Source organism: Eumetopias jubatus, unplaced genomic scaffold (assembly GCF_037043125.1).
Source record: "Eumetopias jubatus isolate StellerSeaLion01/CBP00866 unplaced genomic scaffold, mEumJub1_p1.0 scaffold_15, whole genome shotgun sequence".
Classification (NCBI taxonomy): Eukaryota; Metazoa; Chordata; class Mammalia; order Carnivora; family Otariidae; genus Eumetopias; species Eumetopias jubatus.
The window spans coordinates 87887565-87906382 of NW_028274821.1; the positions used below are offsets into that span (position 1 = coordinate 87887565).

Consider the following 18818-nt stretch of genomic DNA (forward strand, 5'->3'; position numbering starts at 1 on the left):
GTACGGCTGGAGCAGACAGGTGAGTGAGTGAAATCCCGTTTACCTTCTAGTCAGTGTGGTAGTGATCCTTGTCAAAAACCCAAAGAGGCTGAGATTCTTAGGGCAGCAGTGTGAACCAGAACTTCCTTGTTGTAATGAAGTATCGTTACAGAAACTCCACTCCATTGTGAACAGATGTTTACTTAAAAAAAAACAAAACAACTTTATTTATTTGAGGGAGGGGGGAGGGGCCGAGGGAGGAGATAGAATCTCAAGCAGGCTCCATGCTCCATGGGACTCGATCCCATGACCTGCGCCGAAACCAAGAGTTGGATGCTTACCGACTGAGCCACCCAGGTGCCCCCAGACATTTAATTTTTTAAGGTTACCCTCAGTTTTGGGTTTTAAGGATAGAAGATAACTTTTTCTAGACACAGCTATCTGTTGATAACAGAACTGCCTCCTTGAGCTCTGTTTCACCAAGGGCACACCTGACTGGAGGGAAAAGGCCACCTCATTTCTCAAAACGTACTGCCATGTGCTCAGTCCAAGATTAGTAATTCCCATTTGCTCAGTAGGCTGACACCTAGTTGTAGAGCTTCATTCTCCATTTGCAGTTCTTGTCACAAATGGCTTTTACCTGGGTGGAATTCCAATTTGACAATATGGAAAATGTAGCTTGGGTGGATGATGGAGCTCTGTCCCCACCTTTTTTACAAGTGAATTCCAATCTCCTGCGTGGCAGCTACGGCACTCAGCATATACTTGGTTATTTGTCAACACACATTTCTTAATGGCCCGTGTGTGCCATTAATCAGGGGTACAAAGATTAGGTTGCTCCGTCTAATTATACCGTGGAAAGTATCTACACGTGCTTTGTAAATCTGTAGAAAAGTGTGATTAATTCTGAGAAGGAGGGAAGGAAGGAGCATTGAGTACAGCTTGAGAAAGAGGCAAGATCATACAGCTTACTCCTCTCCGCTGGGCATTGAGGTATAAATGGGAGTTATCTAGGCAGAGGAGAGGCAGATCATTCTACACAAAGGAAGCCAGGGCAAATAGCTTGGAGTCTTTTTTTTTTTTTTTAAGATTTTATTTATTTGTCAAGGAGAGAGAGCGTACACACAGGCAAGGGGAGTGGCAGGCAGAGGGAGAAGCAGGCTCCCGGCTGAGCAAGCGAGGACCCTGGGAACATGACCTGAGCTGAAGGCAGACACTTAACTGACTAAGCCACCCAGGCGTCCCTAGCTTAGAGTCTTTAAAGAGAATTCTGTATTTGGAGGAGAAAGAATATTTCAGTATTCCTAGAGGGTAGGGGACATGGGTGAGAGATGATAGGAGTCACATGTGTTGAGCCAAATCACAAGGTCCTGCTAAAGAGCTGGATTCTTTTTTTTTTTTAAAGATTTTATTTTATTTATTTATTTGACAGACAGCAAGAGCAGGAACACAAGCAGGGGGAGTGGGAGAGGGAGAAGCAGGCTTCCCGCGGAGCGGGGAGCCCGATGTGGGGCTCGATCCCAGGACCCTGGGATCATGACCCGAGCCGAAGGCAGTCGCCTAACGACTGAGCCACCCAGGCGCCCGAGAGCTGGATTCTTTCCTCCCTCAGAAGGGAGCCATAAAAGGCCTTAAAGCATGGGAGCATGTGGCCAAGAATATATTTCTTTTTATAGTAAAATCAGTCAATCAATCAATCAATCAGTCAGACTTTGTGGGGAAACAATAGTACAACAAAATAAGTGGTCAGTACATGGAGAATAATTTGGAAGGAGTGGTGATAGGGCTAGAATCACCTCATGTGCTCTCCGTGAGAACGATCATGGCTTCCTAGAGAGGTAGAGTAGTCCTCAGAGTTGATCAGGTGTAGTGGATGATTTCTTGCCACCTCTTGAACCTGCTTTAATCCCCGTAGAGTTAAAAACTGACCTCACCTGGATCCCACCAATGCTGTTTACCTCCCAGCTGGATGCTGGGGGCACTCTTGAGACTTCCCTGCCTAGTCCTTAGCTTGCATACCCTCTGCTGTTAGTCCGGCCAGGTGAACAAGAAGAACTTTGAAATGTCTCCTGGGTAACACGGTTTTTATACCATGTGTAAATTATGGGACAATAGCCAGAGAGGCTAGAAAGTTTTATCTGTTCTGCTTTCTTACCAAATCTCTGAATCTTCTGTAGAATGTAATTTGACACTTGGAAGGGTCCCGAGATGCCTCATTTTCACCTGTCATTTTTAATCATTGTAGGAAACTGAGGCACAGGAAGGTGGCCCGTGCAAGGTCATGTGGTACTGACACATTTAGAAGCTCTTTGTCGTTAGTCTGTACCTCTTTCCTGCTGTGGTCTGTAGGTTAGAGGAATCAGGCTTACTCCTGATGAGCATGGGTAGCATCTTCTGGGTTTTGCCCATCAATAAGTCAAGTTTTCTTTTTGACTTGAAAATTTGGTTAAACATGTCCAGAAATCTGGGGATTTAAAGTTGGAGCAGATGGAGTGCTGCCTCCTCTGTCAGCCTGCAGTTGTGGCAAACTAGAGACTGAGGCTGAGCTCCACAGTGTGCTGTCCACAGTGTGCTGTCCACAGTAGTCGGTGGGCGGAAAGCAGGGTAAACCTTGCACACATCTTCTTGTTCTTGTGTTTAGATTACTGATTTTTAGTATCAGATTCAGATTTAGATGCATGACCACCTGTTTACCTGTTTAATAATCGCTACTAATCTTTACGTAAAGCATCCATTACTTTAAAACTTATGTAATGCAAGTATTTGTGACATAAGCCTGAATTTTTTTAAAACTGAAGTATAGTTGGCATACCATTTTTATTAGTTTCAGGTGTACAACTCACCACGCCCTTTTTTTTTTTAAGTTGCACTGTGATTTTTTTTTTTTTTTTTGTGCACATTCACAGGCAACACAGCCTGTTCTTGGCCAGGCGCTCTGGTAGCCTGAGGAAGACTTGAGGGTTGATGTTTCCCAAAAACTGGGAACTCAGGGGCTCTGACTAGGTAAATTTTTTTTTCTAGATTTTATTTATTTGTCAGAACGAGAGAGAGAGAGAGAGAGAGACAAGCAGGGGAAGCAGCAAGCAGGGGGAGCGGCAGGCAGAGGGAGAAGCAGGCTTCTCAAGGAGCAAGGAGCCCGATGCAGGAGTCGATCCCAAGACCCTGGGATCATGACCCGAGCCAAAGGCAGACGCTCAACCAAATGAGCCACCCAGGCATCCCTGACTAGGTAAATTCTTATTGATGTTAAGGACTCTGTTACTCTGTAATCATCCCCTTTTCTTCATTGGATGACAGGCTGAGATCTGGAAAGCTAGAAAAACTGATTTAAGTAAGAGTAAATTCTTTCTAATCTCCACACAATGGAATATAGAGACCAGGTGAAAGGACTTTTGAATGGATTTTTCAGTAATTCTTTGAGTACCACTTTGGCATTTCCTTTGAATCCTTAGAGCCCATGTAGAATTGCTGGTAAACTCTAGTTCTCCCGGTTTCTCTGCATTTGGCTGCGATGTTGGTTAGGCATCCTCTGGGGAACCGATGTAGGCAGGTGTTGCCGCAAGTGGATGGCTATTTTTCACAAAGGGATAGAATCAAGGCTCATTATTCTGTCTTGAGAAGGGACTACCTTCTCCTTTCATTTGTCTGCCAGGGCTATCTGGTAATTCTTTCCTTCAGAAAGGTTGATTCCATGAAGTCCACTTCGGTCTTTTGCTTATTTCAGGCCATTCTGTCTTTTCAGAAAATGGACCCAAGTGGGGTCAAAGTGCTGGAAACAGCAGAGGACATCCAGGAGAGGCGGCAGCAGGTCCTAGACAGATACCACCGCTTCAAGGAGCTCTCAACCCTTAGGCGCCAGAAGCTTGAAGACTCCTATCGATTCCAGTTTTTCCAGAGAGATGCCGAGGAGCTGGAGAAATGGATTCAGGAGAAACTACAGATCGCATCTGATGAGAATTATAAAGACCCAACCAACTTGCAGGTGTGTCTCATCTCCCCGAGATTCCTGTCAGAACTCATGAGCTCAAATGTTTTTGCCCCCAAATCACACAAAGTCATTTAATTATGACCTTGAGCAAGAAGAATGTAGATCAGACATCAGCAGGACCAACTATTCTGAAAAGCCTTTGGTGTGTTATACTGTACACGCTAAGGGTGTATGTGAAGTCTTGCAGGTATTTAGCTTTTCTGGATGCTTCAAGCTGATGGTTCTCAAACCACTGCCTTGCAACCGTTGGTGGTACTTCAGCATGTTTCTGGGGAGGGTCTGGGTTGAGCCCTTGGAATATGAATTTTCAAGAAAGGCACGCTAACAATGTTGGTGGTGGAAATTTATAGTTAAGCATCTCTTTAAGCAACTCACTGGTCTTACATCAAAAGCAAGTCTTTAAAAATCATTGAATTGTAACCGAAGTTAATTTTGTGATATAAATTATGCCTCACTAAAGCTGTTCTTTTAAAAAGGACAAAGCTTTCCTTCTCATTGATTTTGGTGAAAGACTTTTTTTAGCAGGTGGAACACATGGTTCTCTTACTATACCACAGTCATCCAAGAAGAGAAAAAAAGTGTCATATAATGAGTGAATGTGGTTGGGTTATTATCCAAGAGTAAATTGTACATGCTAAGAAAATTGTTGGTGTGGCTCTGTATTTCTAGAGGGGATTGGATGTCCACATAAAGGCTAATTTCCTGATAGACAGTAAAGTTAAACAAAGGTGGTGGTCCTCAGTGGCCAAGCTTCCAAAAGCCAGTGTAGATGAGGTCAGAGTATTTGAGTAATTGAGCAGGGGGGAGGAATGGGTGATGCTGAGTGTCCCTAATTAGAGGGAACAGGATTCAAGAGGGGAGAAGTAAGGGGACCTGAGGGCGGAGGGCAGAATGGTGAATGCCCTGTGGTTGCAGCTGTGGCTCACTTCATGGTCTGCCAACAGGGCAAGCTTCAGAAGCATCAGGCCTTCGAAGCTGAAGTGCAGGCCAACTCAGGAGCCATTGTTAAACTGGATGAAACTGGAAACCTGATGATCTCAGAAGGGCATTTTGCATCTGAAACCATAAGGGTGAGTAGGAGTAGTGCCTGCTACGGGAGGCCATCTGGTCTGGTATGGGTGGCATCTGGTTGGTGGAGGAATGTGGATTAAATGCCAGTTGGGGTTTCTAAAAAAGACTTTTCTAGCTTTTTTTGAGATTTTTATTTCTTTTAGAGCGAGAGAGTGGTGTGGGGGGCAGAGGGAGAGAGAGAATCTCAAGCAGATTCCCCACCAAGTGCAGAGCCCAACACATGGCTCGATCCCATGAACCATGAGATCATGACCTGAGCCAAAATCACTAGTCGGCCACTTAACCGACTGAGCCACCCATGCACCCCACTTTTCTAGCCTTTTAAGAATTTGTGAAGTCTCCTAAAGGAGTTACCCACATCTTGCCTTTGTCATATGATGATTCAGTATGAATATAAACAAGTATGTGTCTGCTCAGTGGGGAAATTAATATTCTTTTTGTAAAACAAATGAGAAGGTGATTATACTTTAAATAAGATTATGCAAATGAAACCTAAATTTATAGATGGTAATTAAAGGGGAGAGCATATTAGTGAAGTTCATGAATTTGGGGATCAGGACCCAAAGATCAATAGGATTAATCACAGACACCATAAGATTCTCTATTGAAAACTGGAGTTCTGGGTCTTGGTGGCTTGCCCTAGGAGGTGGTTGGCTGAGGTTTAGTCCCCAAGCCAGTTAAGGGTCCAGCTGTGAGCAGTGACTTGTAGCACCTATTGCTCGGTGACCATAATGATTGATATAGCCAACTTTGAAGCAGGCATCCTGGTATTCTTTGATTTGGCTTGTTTGGTGCCAGTTCACTGATAATTGATCTTTCTCTGGTTTAGCATGGCCAGTACCAAGGCACTAAGGGAAAGCAAACCTCTTTAGGATAAAGTATGTACACTTACACTCAGTTTCTCATAACAGATGCTCTTACCTGTTTCTGATTTACCTCATTCCTATCTCTGTGTCTTATTCGTTGTCATCCAAAGTCACGTTCCCTTGAGGGACTGGCCTTTTCAGTCCCTTACCAGTCAAGGCAGTTGTGGAAAGTTAGATGAAAGCTGCATTCATAAGCCCCAGCTAGAAACGTCCCCGCCCCCTGCTCTTCCCTGACACCCTTGTGGAGCTTTCATTCCCATAGGATCTGGTCTAGTGGTTTTCAACAATAAATACTTGTTGTCTCTCTTTTGCACTAATAGACTCTGTAGTCTCATATTAAAGACTTGCAATCAGCCCTAAGATGATTATTAATAATTAACTATTACTAGTAATGATTGTGAGTAGGAAATAAGAGTAAATTCTGAATACCATATGACCAACTATTTAATTACGTTCAACCCATTTGGGTAATGTAACATGTAGCTCTGTAATTAAATATGTACCATGTGTCTCTGCAATTAAATATAAATATCTTTCTGCTCATTTTCTCACTATTTTGTATACAGTCTTAAAGTAAATGAAAGCAGCATGCCTTATTATCGGCTTGATAGAAGTTGTTTGCCCGGAGTGCGTGGCGCTGTAATAGTATATAACCAGGCTACAGATGTGGGACAAGAGAAACAGATCGAGTGTTTGACTTTAGTGATTAATCTGGAGAAGAGGACACCCCACACTCACTTCATTCAGCTCTGTTAGTAATGACCCTCCTCCTGGAGATCTTATTAAAGCAACATTTAAAAGTGCTGTTAGCCACCGTTTGTTGAGTAGCTATTTATGTGCTAACACTTTGCCATTTTGACACAGGTAGTCTCTGCTCTTCACTAGAAACTCACTAGGTACCCATCATCCCCACGGTATGGAAGAGAAGAAACTGAAGCTCGGAGAAGTTTGAGTAGCTTCTCCAAACCCCACAGCTAGTAGATGGCAACTGGAATTCCAGTCCACGCCTTTCTTTGTCTACTGACAATTACTTGCTTTATTTTTCCAAGCTCTGTTTCATTCCTGTTGGCTTTCCTTATTTTCTCACCCAGCTGCTTCTCTGAAAGCTCCTGCTGTTTGCTCATGCCCCTGTTGAGAAATCCACCTGAGTCAGAACCAGGACTTCACCTCCACCCTGTCAGCTTTCTGTGCCTTTCCCAAGTGCACTTGCCTTCCTGCCCGCTCACACTCTCGAACAGCAGCGTGCTTGGGAAACTGGACTCTTAACCTGCAATGTTTACGAGATCAGATTCACCAGGAATGGGAGGGTGGTTCCAGTACTGGAGCGGGCTTTGCCCTAGTTCTTTCCCCGACGGTGTGAAAAAGAACTTTGTGAGGGACTGACCACGGACTTGAGGGTGAGGTTTTCTGTGAGCCTCCGGTGGTCTCGTTTTTAATTGGAGCAAAGGGCTTTCATTTAATCTTCACTGTCATGCTCACAGTTCCCATGATGATCCTGGCTTGGTGCTTTATCTGGCTCCGTAACTCAGTAACAGCTTTTGGCAGGCAGGTAACATGGGGGCGGGGGGTGGAGGGTGAAGATTGCTTCTATGTCCTGGATAACCTCTCTGTCGCCGGTTTAGACTTTCACACCGTACCGGACAGCGTGGCGCCCCATAGTCACCGCCACCCACATCGGGTCCCACATCCGAGTAGGTGGAGTATTGAGTTGCAGCTGCTTGCCTGTTCCTTCCCCCCTGCCTTGGAGTGCCTTTCACTTTCTTCCCATTGGCAGGCTGCTTTGCAACCTGCAGTGGTGGAAGTGAATTGTGTGAATATTTATTTCCCCCTGCTGTTTCTCCTTTGAAGTGAAACATGCACCCTTGTTTCTAAGAGGATCCACCCATGTTGGCTGTCCCTTGGCTTTCAAGTTTTTAGCTGGCTGGGAGGGGTGTCTCAACCATGGGCGGATCCCAGACTTCTCTTCTGTGAGTGTTTCAGCCTTGTCGTGTGTTTTACTTTGGTCTGCCAGTGTTACCTGGAAACTCCCAGTGTCTTGGGTAGGCATAGGCAACACATGGAGATTGGATTAGATACCAGAAAGCATCCCGGAAGCTTGAATTGATGATTGGATCCCCCCAGTTGTGGGCAGGTCCTTACTAGAAACTGTGCCATGGGTACCCAAAGATGCTGGGAAGTGAGTATGTTTGAGCCTGGGGCTGCCACTTGGGTGAAGTTGGAAGTAAACCCAACCTGGATGTATTGGACCACAAACTATCTTTTCATCGAAGTTCCAAAACTTTTCTACCAAAAATCCTTTTCGATCGCTGATTACGTTTCAGGGCTCCATCTCTTCTACTTTTACTATTTTTTATTTAAAGATTTTATTCATGAGAGACAGAGAGGGAGGCAGAGGGAGAAGCAGGCTCTCTGCTGAGCAGGGAGCCCCATGCGGGCCTCGATCGCAGGACCCTGGGATCATGACCCGAGCCGAAGGCAGACGCTTAACTGACTGAGCCACCCAGGCGCCCTCTTCTATTTTTATATGCAGATGTTGCTATTGACTTGGACCTCCTCATTATTTCTTTGCATTCACAATGCCCATAAGATCTCTTGTTGCATTGTTTCTCTCCACAATTCAGAACACGCGCTTGAGGAATTTCTGCTCAGTTTCCGTGTCAGTTCCTCCTCTCTCCTTCCCCAGGGGTCTTCTGACCCAGGAATCCCACTTAACGATTCATTGCTAAGAACATAAATTATGAGTAATGTAATATCAGTAACAGTCTAATATAATTCCCCTGAAGTAAACTGGAAAAAACTCCACCTGCGAAAGGTCAGTTATTTTGTTCTTTAAGACCTACTGAACCACGGTGAGGTGTCTCTTCTTTCCAGTTCTCAGATTTCTGGTTTCCCTCCGTTTCGGGAATATCTTTGGAGGGGGCAGCAGAGATTATCTTTAGAAAGACTTGTTCCGAGCTGTGGGGTTTCTGACTCATGGGAAGTCTGTGGGGGAGCCAGATCCCATAGAAATGGTTATGATCTCTGGTGCAGACTCGTCTGATGGAGCTGCACCGCCAGTGGGAGCTGCTTTTGGAGAAGATGCGGGAGAAGGGAGTCAAACTGCTGCAGGCCCAGAAGCTGGTGCAGTATTTGCGAGAGTGTGAGGACGTGATGGACTGGATCAATGATAAGGTATGTTTTCGAGGGGAAGGTTTGCAGAGTAACTCCCCTTCACGAGAGCGAGGGAAGGGTCCCCCCCCTGCACCCCCCACCCCGGCAGCCACAGCCGAGCCTGTGTGAGTGGCAGAAGGCGGGTAGTGGGATTGCTCCAGCTCCAGCTGCTCCCTGGCGGGTGCTCGCCTGGAACTCTAAAACCTGGAGTCTCACACTGAAATGTCATGCGCTCAGCCTTTTAACAAGGAGGAGAGCTAAGATCACACAGGATAAACCAGCATCCACTAAAGCGAACGTGGCCCATCCTCGTGGGCCTCGTTCATGCTGGGTTTCTGGGAGCCATCGTTTCCAGGGGTTGGTGACTCTGGCTCTGGTATGGTCCCCGAATAGGAAGCTATCGTGACTTCTGAGGAGCTGGGCCAGGACCTGGAGCACGTGGAGGTTTTACAGAAGAAATTTGAAGAGTTTCAAACAGATATGGCTGCCCATGAAGAAAGAGTTAATGAAGTGAACCAGTTTGCTGCCAAGCTCATTCAGGTAGGTAGCAATGTGCTATGTCCTTCTTCCCACATCATAATATTAACTCTGGTGTTTTCAGAAGAAAATTTTGGGTTTTTTTTTTAAATAACTATTTTTTTTAAGATTTTATTTATTTATTTGGGGCGGAGGAGAGCACAAGCACGGGGCTTGGGAGAGGGAGAAGCAGACTCACTGCTGAGCAAGGAGGCCGATGCAGGGCTCGATCCCAGGACCCTGGGATCGTGACCTGAGCCTAAGGGAGATGCTTAACCAACTGAGCCACGCAGGGACCCCCAGAAGAAAATTTTGATGATCACTTCCCTAGTTTCTGAGTGAGCAAGGTTTGGTAAGCATGTCTGAGAGTTTTGTTTAGATCTAAGTAATGCAGCAATGCTGATTATTTCTAAGGTAGAGACTGCTTTCTAACTTGGGGCCACAGGTAGGAAGGGCAGAGTTCATTTCATCTGCTTCCTCCACCCACTTTCGGGTAGGGCTTGGCGATGCTTTTATTGGGTTGCTGAAGCTGGGTGTCAGGGGTTCCCAGATGAGGGTGTGGTGGTGAATGCTTCTTTAGGGTTGGCAGGCATCCACTGATGCCTGACTGCTCTCTTGGGAACCTGGGGAACCTTGTAATGAATGGGCTCTCCACTGGTGGCCCTGAGCCATTAAGAGGGGATACTGTAACCTTTCCGCACTGCCCATGTGCCTGGTCCGGTAAGCTGCTGCTTTCCCCTCTGATGCCGAGACGGGCATCAGAGTACTCCACAGATGTCCAACAGCAGGACCTGGAGTTTTTGCTTTCAGGGAAATTTGATTTTGGGGGTCTAAATCTTAAACTTACAGATCTGCTTCAGGGTTGGTACTTGTTCCCTTTCTGGCCGGTGATGAAAGAATAGCCAGCGTTCCTCAGAAATAACTCACCTTCCACAGTAAGCCCCCACCCCCTGCCCCAGAATCTTGGGGCATCCCAAGGTTGTGCTGAGAAGAGCAGTCAGGCCACGCCTGAGATCTCACAGATGGACCCCAGAACCCTGAAATGCTTCATTTGTTACTTTACATGTTATTTTTATTGAAACAAAACCCAAAATGTGGCTGGTGGAGAAGGATACTTTTAAAGAAAGAGCTCCAGTCTGAAGTGAGGAGCAAACCCTGAAGATCATGTCTACGGGAAGGAATGCTTGATAGGCTCATGAACGTTCAAAATAACAGATTTCCCAGCACTTGGGACCGACATGGGTGCATTGGTGAGGCTACCCCACAGTTGCAGCTGAAGTGTTGTTAAAACATGAAAGGTTTTTGGGGTGCCTGGGTGGCTCAGTCGTTAAGCGTCTGCCTTCGGCTCGGGTCATGATCCCAGGGTTCTGGGATCAAGCCCCGCATCGGGCTCCCTGCTCAGCGGGAAGCCTGCTTCTCCCTCTCCCTCTGCCCCCGCTTGTGTTCCCTTTCTCGCTGTCTCTCTCTCTCTCTCTCTCTATGTCAAATAAACAAATGGAATCTTTAAAAAATAAAAAAATAAATAAAGGTTTTTGGTACTGATACCCGCCACTGCTTTATGGCCTCACCATCTACTCCAAGGGATAGATAATGACCCTTCCCTTTTTATGTAAGAGGAAATGGAAGTAGTTTTATGTATTTATTTGAGAGGGAGAGCAAGCGGGGGAGGGAGGGAGAGAGAGAGAATCTTAAGCAGGCTCCACGTACAGTGTGGAGCCTGACGTGGGGCTTGGTCTCAAGAGCCCCAAAGCACAACCTGGGCCGAAATCAAGAGTCAGACACTTAACCGATGGAGCCGCCCAGGTGCCCTTGGAAGCTAGTTTTAAACAAGCTTGGCTTCATTTCACGCATAAAAGCAGTATTTCTTCAGAAAGATGAGGATTTGCTGAGGCAGAGACTTGGACAAGCCAGGGGCTCAGGACTCTCCTGGGACTCGGCGACCTGTGCCATTGGACCTCTCTTAGTCTGCTGTCCCTCATGTAGGAGCAGCACCCCGAGGAGGGAACCATCAAGACCAGGCAGGATGAAGTGAACGCAGCCTGGCAGCGGCTGAAGGGACTGGCCCTTCAGAGGCAGGGGAAGCTCTTCGGGGCGGCTGAGGTTCAGCGCTTTAACAGGTACTGAGCCAGGGCGGGCTGCTGGGCATGGGCACATACCTGGGGGGCCAGGTCGAGTATATGGCATGTGCCAAGAAGATGCTGGATCCACCTGGGCCCTGGCCCGCTGTGGCACCCCCGGCCCTAGACAGCTGCTGTAAGTGGCTGCCCTGGTGTCTCCGTTCCGTAGGGATGTGGATGAGACTATCAGCTGGATTAAGGAAAAGGAGCAGTTAATGGCCTCTGACGATTTTGGCCGCGACCTGGCAAGCGTTCAGGCTCTGCTGCGGAAGCACGAGGGTTTGGAGAGAGATCTTGCTGCTTTGGAGGACAAGGTGGGTTCGGAAAGCAGCCGGTTCCATACGTAAGTTAGCAGGGGGCACGGGCACAGTCTCACGGGGGGCATTTCCAGGTCAAAGCCCTGTGTGCCGAGGCCGACCGCCTGCAGCAGTCCCACCCTCTGAGCGCCGCGCAGATTCAGGTGAAGCGAGAGGAGCTGATCGCCAACTGGGAGCAGATCCGGACTCTGGCGGCCGAGAGACACGCCCGCCTCAACGACTCCTACAGGTGGGACTCCTCTCCTGGGACTCAGCGACCCGTGCCGTTGGACATCTCTTAGAGAGTCGGGGAGGCGGGCTTTGGGGTCCCTTGTGCATACTGAGAACGCTGCTGTGCACCTGCCAGCTTCCTGTACTAAGAAGGTGCAGGTGGCATTTTCCTGCCTGTGCCGTATTTGTTTGGAGACTGGCCACTCTGCTGTGTGTGTGTGTGTGTGTGTGTGTGTGTGTGTGTGTGTGTGTGTGTGTCGTATTTATGACTTTATGAATATTCTGCCGTATTTGTTTGGAGACTGGCCACTCTGCTGTGTGTGTGTGTGTGTGTGTGTGTGTGTGTGTCGTATTTATGACTTTATGAATATTCTTCCGTCCTATGTTGCTGTATTACCAGTAGAAGTGGAAATCTCTCCTTAGCGATCAGAGCACCAGTGGAATATAACAGTAAAATTGAGTAAATCAAGCACTGGGAAATGAAAGAATGCTAATAACTAAGCAGAGCTGGAACTGGGGAATGACCAGGAAGTTGGAGAGAAGGGACCAGACTGGGGACTTACAGGGATGGACACAACCTAGGTTTTAAAGGATTGCATCTTTCTCTTGCTTTCCTTTGTGGTCAGACTGAAGAATCCTCTGTGTCCCAGGACTAGAGTTGGCATGGTCTGAGGACAGAATTCAGAGTTTTAGGAAGGCATTTTTCATCCGGGCTCTCCACTGGGAACATCTAATGGCTTATCTTTGTTTTCTGTAGACTTCAACGCTTCCTTGCTGACTTCCGTGACCTCACCAGCTGGGTGACTGAGATGAAAGCCCTCATCAATGCCGATGAGCTCGCCAATGACGTGGCCGGGGCTGAAGCCCTGCTGGACAGGCATCAGGAGCACAAGGTAGCGTCTCCAACATCTTCCAGAAGGAAAGGCCTTAGCTTGTAACAAACACATCGGGGTGGGACTCTTACTTACAGCCAGAGTGGCTGAAATTTGTTCACAGGTGGCTCTCACCATGGGATTGTTGTTGGTTTTGCCTTTGGAGACTGGCTTTGCCTGCTTCTCATAGATGGTGAAACAGGTTAAATGTCAGGAGATTAAGTGTGGTCCGTAAAAGTGAGAGGCCACGCCCTGGCAAGATGGAGGTGCTACTCTTTTGTACATCAATCATGTACCATCTTAAACAGTGTCTTCATTTAAATGCTGAGTTTCATATTTGGTGTAATTAAATTTCTTATTCTGGTTTTTCCCTAAACTATGTTCCACAGGAAACTGGTTTTATGAGCTCTTAATAGGCTTTATCTTAGAAAGGTTTTCTGTGGCTTGGTAGTTTTGGAAAACACTATGAAACAGGATCGTAAAAAATTATTAGTATAAGCCTTCTGAGAGGTTTTAATACGGTAGATGTAAGAAAGTCAATATATGAATGTCAAATACGCTAGCAACAGAAAAATCATTTTTTTTAAATGCTACTTATAATTGTATCAGAAAGTATAACGTACTTGGGAATACATCTAACAAAAGTTGTGTTGACATCTGCGGAGAAAGTGGTTAGGCTTTGTTGAAAGACCGAAGAAAGACAGACTAAAGGGGAACATCTTATCTCGTGCACAGCTGGAACGATCTCTTGTGAAGGTAGAAAAATTCTCCCCAGGATCTTTACGCTCAGTGCCATTCCACACAGAAACCCTGCAGGTCTTTCTTTGTTTCTGGAATGAGACAAGCTGATTCTAAACTTGATTTGGAAGAAAAAAATTCAAAACCTGCTGAGGCAATTTTGAAGAACAGGGTGGGATCAGGGGAAGCACGTACCCTACCAGGTGCTATAAAATCCTCAATCCCCCCCATCCAGCATAAGGAGGGCAGAGAGCCCAGTGGAACAGAAGACGGGGCTCAGAGCCTTGAATGTATGGAAACATGACAGGCTTTGACAGAGGTGGCCTGAAAAGCCAGTGGCAAAAAGTTCTCAGTAAATGGTGCCCTCGTGGTTGGATAACCCAGACCGATGTTAGGGAGCCTGGCCCCCTCTTTGATCCTGCTCCTTGGTGGAGATGGGATATTCTGATTTGTAACAATTGTGTGAAATTCAGCGTCTCTGTTTTCTAAGTTGCTGGGCATAAATTGTGCCTTTTCTCACTCTAGGGTGAAATCGATGCTCACGAGGACAGCTTTAAATCTGCAGATGAGTCTGGACAGGCCCTGCTTGCTGCTGGCCATTATGCCTCAGATGAAGTGAGGGAGAAGGTAAGAGAGGAGACGTTCTTTAACTGAAAGTCTCTGAAAGCTGTTATCCATCCTCTAATATCCAGGCTGCGTCGCCATGGTATGCGAGAAGCTTCCACAGAGCTTGCACCGGGAAGTTCAGGGGCAGCTTCTTGAGAGACTGAAAAAGAAGACCTATGTGTAGGATGGTGATTGATCAGAGGGAGACAGTTCCAACCGTTGGGGACATTTGTGACCCACTTCCTACTTAAAGGGGACTTTGCAGGGAGTTGAGTCCTACGTTAGTGGTGGAGCCAGAGGAAACCACTTTCTTTCAGATGATACGTAGAAGTGTACACGATTTGCAAGTTCCACAGGATCTGAGTATGAAGATACCTGAGGAACATTAGAGAATGATGTTTTAAGATTGTGTAGACTAGGAAGAGACGTTTCAAAGACACACTTGTTGTCAGCTGTGGAGCCTAAAACTTACGCCTGGGGCCTTTGTGAGCCTCCCATGTTTTATGGAACACCCATCCAGTCAACCTTTCTCAGCTGAGATGCCTTACTCCCATTTTTACTGCCCACCTTTTAGAAAGATGCCCTTTTCCTTCTACCTAAAGTTTCCTTAGCATTTTGACCTAACATCATTTGATGGCAGTAAATTAATTCTAGATTAACTAGAGTTCCCTCCTAATTCGCATAAACATACAAACCACTAGGGATTTGTGTGGTTCCCTGGGACTTGGCTGACCCAAGTGAATGGGATGCGCCCCCTTTGCCAACCAGAAAACAGGCCGGAAGATGAGCATAAGGATTAGAAATGCAAGGGCAGCCTTTCTGTTTGCCTTGGGGGGGGGGTGGCCAACCTGCCCTGCGCCCATGGCCCCCATGTCCTCCTCCCAGCTGAGCGTCCTGGCCGAGGAGCGGGCCGCCCTGCTGGAGCTGTGGGAGCTGCGGCGGCAGCAGTACGAGCAGTGCATGGACCTGCAGCTCTTCTACCGTGACACTGAGCAGGTGGACAACTGGATGAGCAAGCAGGAGGTACCGTCCGCCCGCCCGCCTGCCCGCCACGGCTTCTTTTCTCTCTCGTCTGCTGCTCAGATGGCTGGCTTATTATGGGCAGGAAATTACCAGGAAATTTGTGGTTATGAATCGGGTGAAGGCTCGTCAAGCGGTTCCTGGCAGCTCTGCCAGCCTTCCTTCCGCCACTGGGATTGGAAGCCTGCCGGACAGGCCCCAGGCTTAGAGAGGAGTGCACTGGTGTGGGATCGCTTCTTACTCTAGAGGCGTTTTGGGTGTTTTTGGTCTGGAACTTAGCACTTCACCCTATTCTTAGATTAGTGTTAAGTGAATCTAAAGGATGTTAAGCTTTCTGGAAGAGATCTTAGAAGTTTAATAGCTGTAGAATCTCTTTCCTTTTCATGTTTTGGCCACTGTATCCTTTGCTTGCCAAAAGCCTTACGGGGTGAAAGGACTAGGGCATCCCTCTGAGCACTTCGTTTCCTTTCTCAAGGCCTTCCTGCTGAACGAAGACTTGGGAGACTCCTTGGATAGTGTGGAGGCGCTCCTCAAGAAGCATGAGGACTTTGAGAAATCCCTCAGTGCCCAGGAGGAAAAAATTACAGTAAGACCCCTTCTTGTACCTTTGGGTGATCCTTAGATTCAGCCCAGAGTCCATTCTTCTTGAGGGTTTCCGAGGAGACATGATAGAGGATCTGCGTGAGAGGCGCCCCTGGGGGGACTTCAGAGCTCACGGTGGTGGCGGAGCACGGCCTCGGCGGAGGCCTGCCATAGCTCACGGGATTAGATCTTCTCCTGATGTCAGCCTCCACGCTGACATTTCCCTTCCACTGAAAGTAGTTAAGAGTTTGGGGCGCCTGGCTGGCTCAGTCGGTGGACTGTGCGAGTCTTGATCTCAGGGTCGTGAGTCCCACATTGGGCGTAGAGATTACTTAAAATCTTCAGAAAATAAAATTAAAAAGTAAAGGTAGCTAGAGCTCATGGAGAGGTATTTTTCCCCTTGAAAACAGTTCTTAGAGGCAAGAACTGGAAGGCTGCTGACCTGTTGGTGACCCCTGTCTGATCCTGTCTGATGTGTCCTGACATCAGCTACAGCAGACGTCTCCCGTCCTGAAGGGAGCTAGCGTGACGATGTTGTCTCTGACTAATAACGCCAAGCAAACACTCAAAAGCGAAGGAGAAACGTTGACCTGTGTTACGGTTTAGAGTGTTTTGTGACCTGTCAGTAATTACTTCGCTCTGGAGGCCACACTGTGCAACCATGTGCCTACCAGTGAACAGCCCTGATTCTTCCCTCATAGGCACTGGATGAGTTTGCAACCAAGCTGATTCAGAACAACCACTACGCCATGGACGACGTGGCCACCCGCCGAGATGCGGTGCGTTCCCGGCTTCTCCACGTGCCTTCCCTTCGACCCCTGGGTTTCCCTTCTGAGATGCGTGTTGCCTTGTAGCCTCTTGAGCCAGAAATCCCTGGGGAGTAGGAATCAGAGATTTACACGGCTCCTTGTCTTTCAGCTGCTGAGCCGCCGCAACGCCCTTCATGAGAGAGCCATGTGTCGCCGGGCCCAGCTGGCGGACTCTTTCCACCTGCAGCAGTTTTTCCGCGACTCCGATGAGCTCAAGAGCTGGGTCAATGAGAAGATGAAAACTGCCACAGATGAAGCTTATAAAGTAATGTCCTGTCGGCATTGCCATGTAGCATTTGGATGGGAAGCTAAAGGCACTTCACACAGATAAATTGTAGCTGAAGAAAGAAATAGGGAATTCCAAAAACCTCACTATTTAACGTAGGCTGTTTTCGACCCCCACCCCCTGCCCATAAAGAGAAGTACGAATGTAACGTACGTTGTAGGGTAGTTTGACCATACTTAGGTGCAAGGTAGAACCCCCTTCTTCCTTTTATTGGCAGGACCCCTCCAACCTACAAGGAAAAGTACAGAAGCATCAGGCTTTTGAGGCTGAGCTCTCGGCCAACCAGAGCCGCATCGACGCCCTGGAGAAAGCGGGGCAAAAGCTGATTGATGTCAACCACTATGCCAAAGATGAGGTAGCAGCTCGTATGAATGAGGTCATCAGTTTATGGAAGAAGTTGCTGGAAGCCACTGAACTGAAGGGTAAGAGAAGCTGTCTCCCTGGGTCGTGAGAGGAATGCTGCGGGGTTCCACGTCCCTTCCTCATTAAGTGTAGGAACATAAACCACCCAGGTAAGGTGGGTGCGCAGGCTCATCCCCCGCAGGAGTTACTTGCCTTACATTCTCAATGCTTTGCTGATGTGGCAAATGTGGTTGACATTGCTGGTCAGTGGGGGAGCCTGAGTCAGAAGGGGGTGATTCGGTCAACCGGCTGTGACTGAACTGGGCCCCATCACTGAAAATCAAAGTTCAGGTGAGAGCCAAGGGCATTCAGTAAATCTCAGACGTTCTTCTCTCACAGGGGTCAGAATGCTTTTTACAGAACTTCCAAGTCAGCATTTGTCTTCTTTACCTTTGTGAAGGAGGTGAAGCAGTAACGACAATCCTGACCCCTGGTCCTTCACTAAGAGGCCATTGTTCATGAGCGGTATTGGCAGAAAGGTAGTGTTAACAGATAGATAATCAGACTTGCTCCGTTGACCAGGGATAAAGCTTCGCGAGGCGAACCAGCAGCAGCAGTTCAACCGCAATGTTGAGGATATTGAGCTGTGGCTGTATGAAGTGGAAGGTCACCTGGCTTCGGACGATTATGGCAAAGATCTTACCAACGTCCAGAACCTCCAGAAGAAGCATGCCCTGCTGGAGGCGGATGTGGCTGCTCACCAGGTAGAGTGTGACTTGGGGGCTGTTGCCAGGTCAGTGGTGTGGAAACAGGAGTGAAGAACGGCAAGGGACATCCAGACCACACTTGTTTTTGGAAGGATAAAAGGTGTTGATTTTCTTAGGTAGCCTTATGTGTTCCCTGTTCTCCAACTAAACTCCCTCAGAACTTTCTGGAAGCCCACAATGAGGGAAAGAGATGGCAGAAAAATACTCCGGGCTGGGGAGACAATTGTGTTACTTTTTCTTTGTATATGATCAAACCACTCTTGAAGTAGGGTCAGTCCAGAACCTAGTTGCCGATGCTGGTTCACGCTTTCAAGCCTCCGTCCTCTCCCATATCCAGGATCGGATTGATGGCATCACCATTCAGGCCCGCCAGTTCCAGGATGCTGGCCATTTTGATGCGGAAAACATCAGGAAGAAGCAGGAAGCCCTCGTGGCTCGCTATGAGGCTCTCAGGGAACCCATGATTGCCCGGAAGCAGAAGCTGGCTGATTCTCTACGTTTGCAGCAGCTCTTCCGTGATGTCGAGGATGAGGAGACATGGATTCGGGAGAAAGAGCCCATCGCTGCATCCACCAACAGAGG

The 18818-nt window shown here is 47.6% G+C and overlaps 1 protein-coding gene across 9 annotated transcripts in view; it reads left to right on the plus strand.

The window, feature by feature from the left end:
- The window catches only part of SPTAN1 (spectrin alpha, non-erythrocytic 1), a 60867-nt gene that overhangs the window by 7436 nt on the left and 34613 nt on the right, over positions 1 to 18818 (plus strand). For all 9 annotated transcript variants that reach the window (XM_028107815.2, XM_028107817.2, XM_028107816.2 and 6 more), the window contains exons 2-17: positions 3722 to 3961; positions 4912 to 5037; positions 8935 to 9075; positions 9448 to 9594; positions 11554 to 11687; positions 11857 to 12001; positions 12079 to 12233; positions 12972 to 13107; positions 14350 to 14451; positions 15316 to 15453; positions 15926 to 16036; positions 16734 to 16811; positions 16951 to 17106; positions 17345 to 17549; positions 18052 to 18233; positions 18574 to 18817. In XM_028107815.2, the coding sequence (XP_027963616.1) occupies positions 3725 to 3961; positions 4912 to 5037; positions 8935 to 9075; positions 9448 to 9594; positions 11554 to 11687; positions 11857 to 12001; positions 12079 to 12233; positions 12972 to 13107; positions 14350 to 14451; positions 15316 to 15453; positions 15926 to 16036; positions 16734 to 16811; positions 16951 to 17106; positions 17345 to 17549; positions 18052 to 18233; positions 18574 to 18817 (2437 nt within the window). In that variant the 5' untranslated portion in view covers positions 3722 to 3724. The remainder of the gene's footprint in view (positions 1 to 3721; positions 3962 to 4911; positions 5038 to 8934; positions 9076 to 9447; positions 9595 to 11553; positions 11688 to 11856; positions 12002 to 12078; positions 12234 to 12971; positions 13108 to 14349; positions 14452 to 15315; positions 15454 to 15925; positions 16037 to 16733; positions 16812 to 16950; positions 17107 to 17344; positions 17550 to 18051; positions 18234 to 18573; position 18818) is intronic.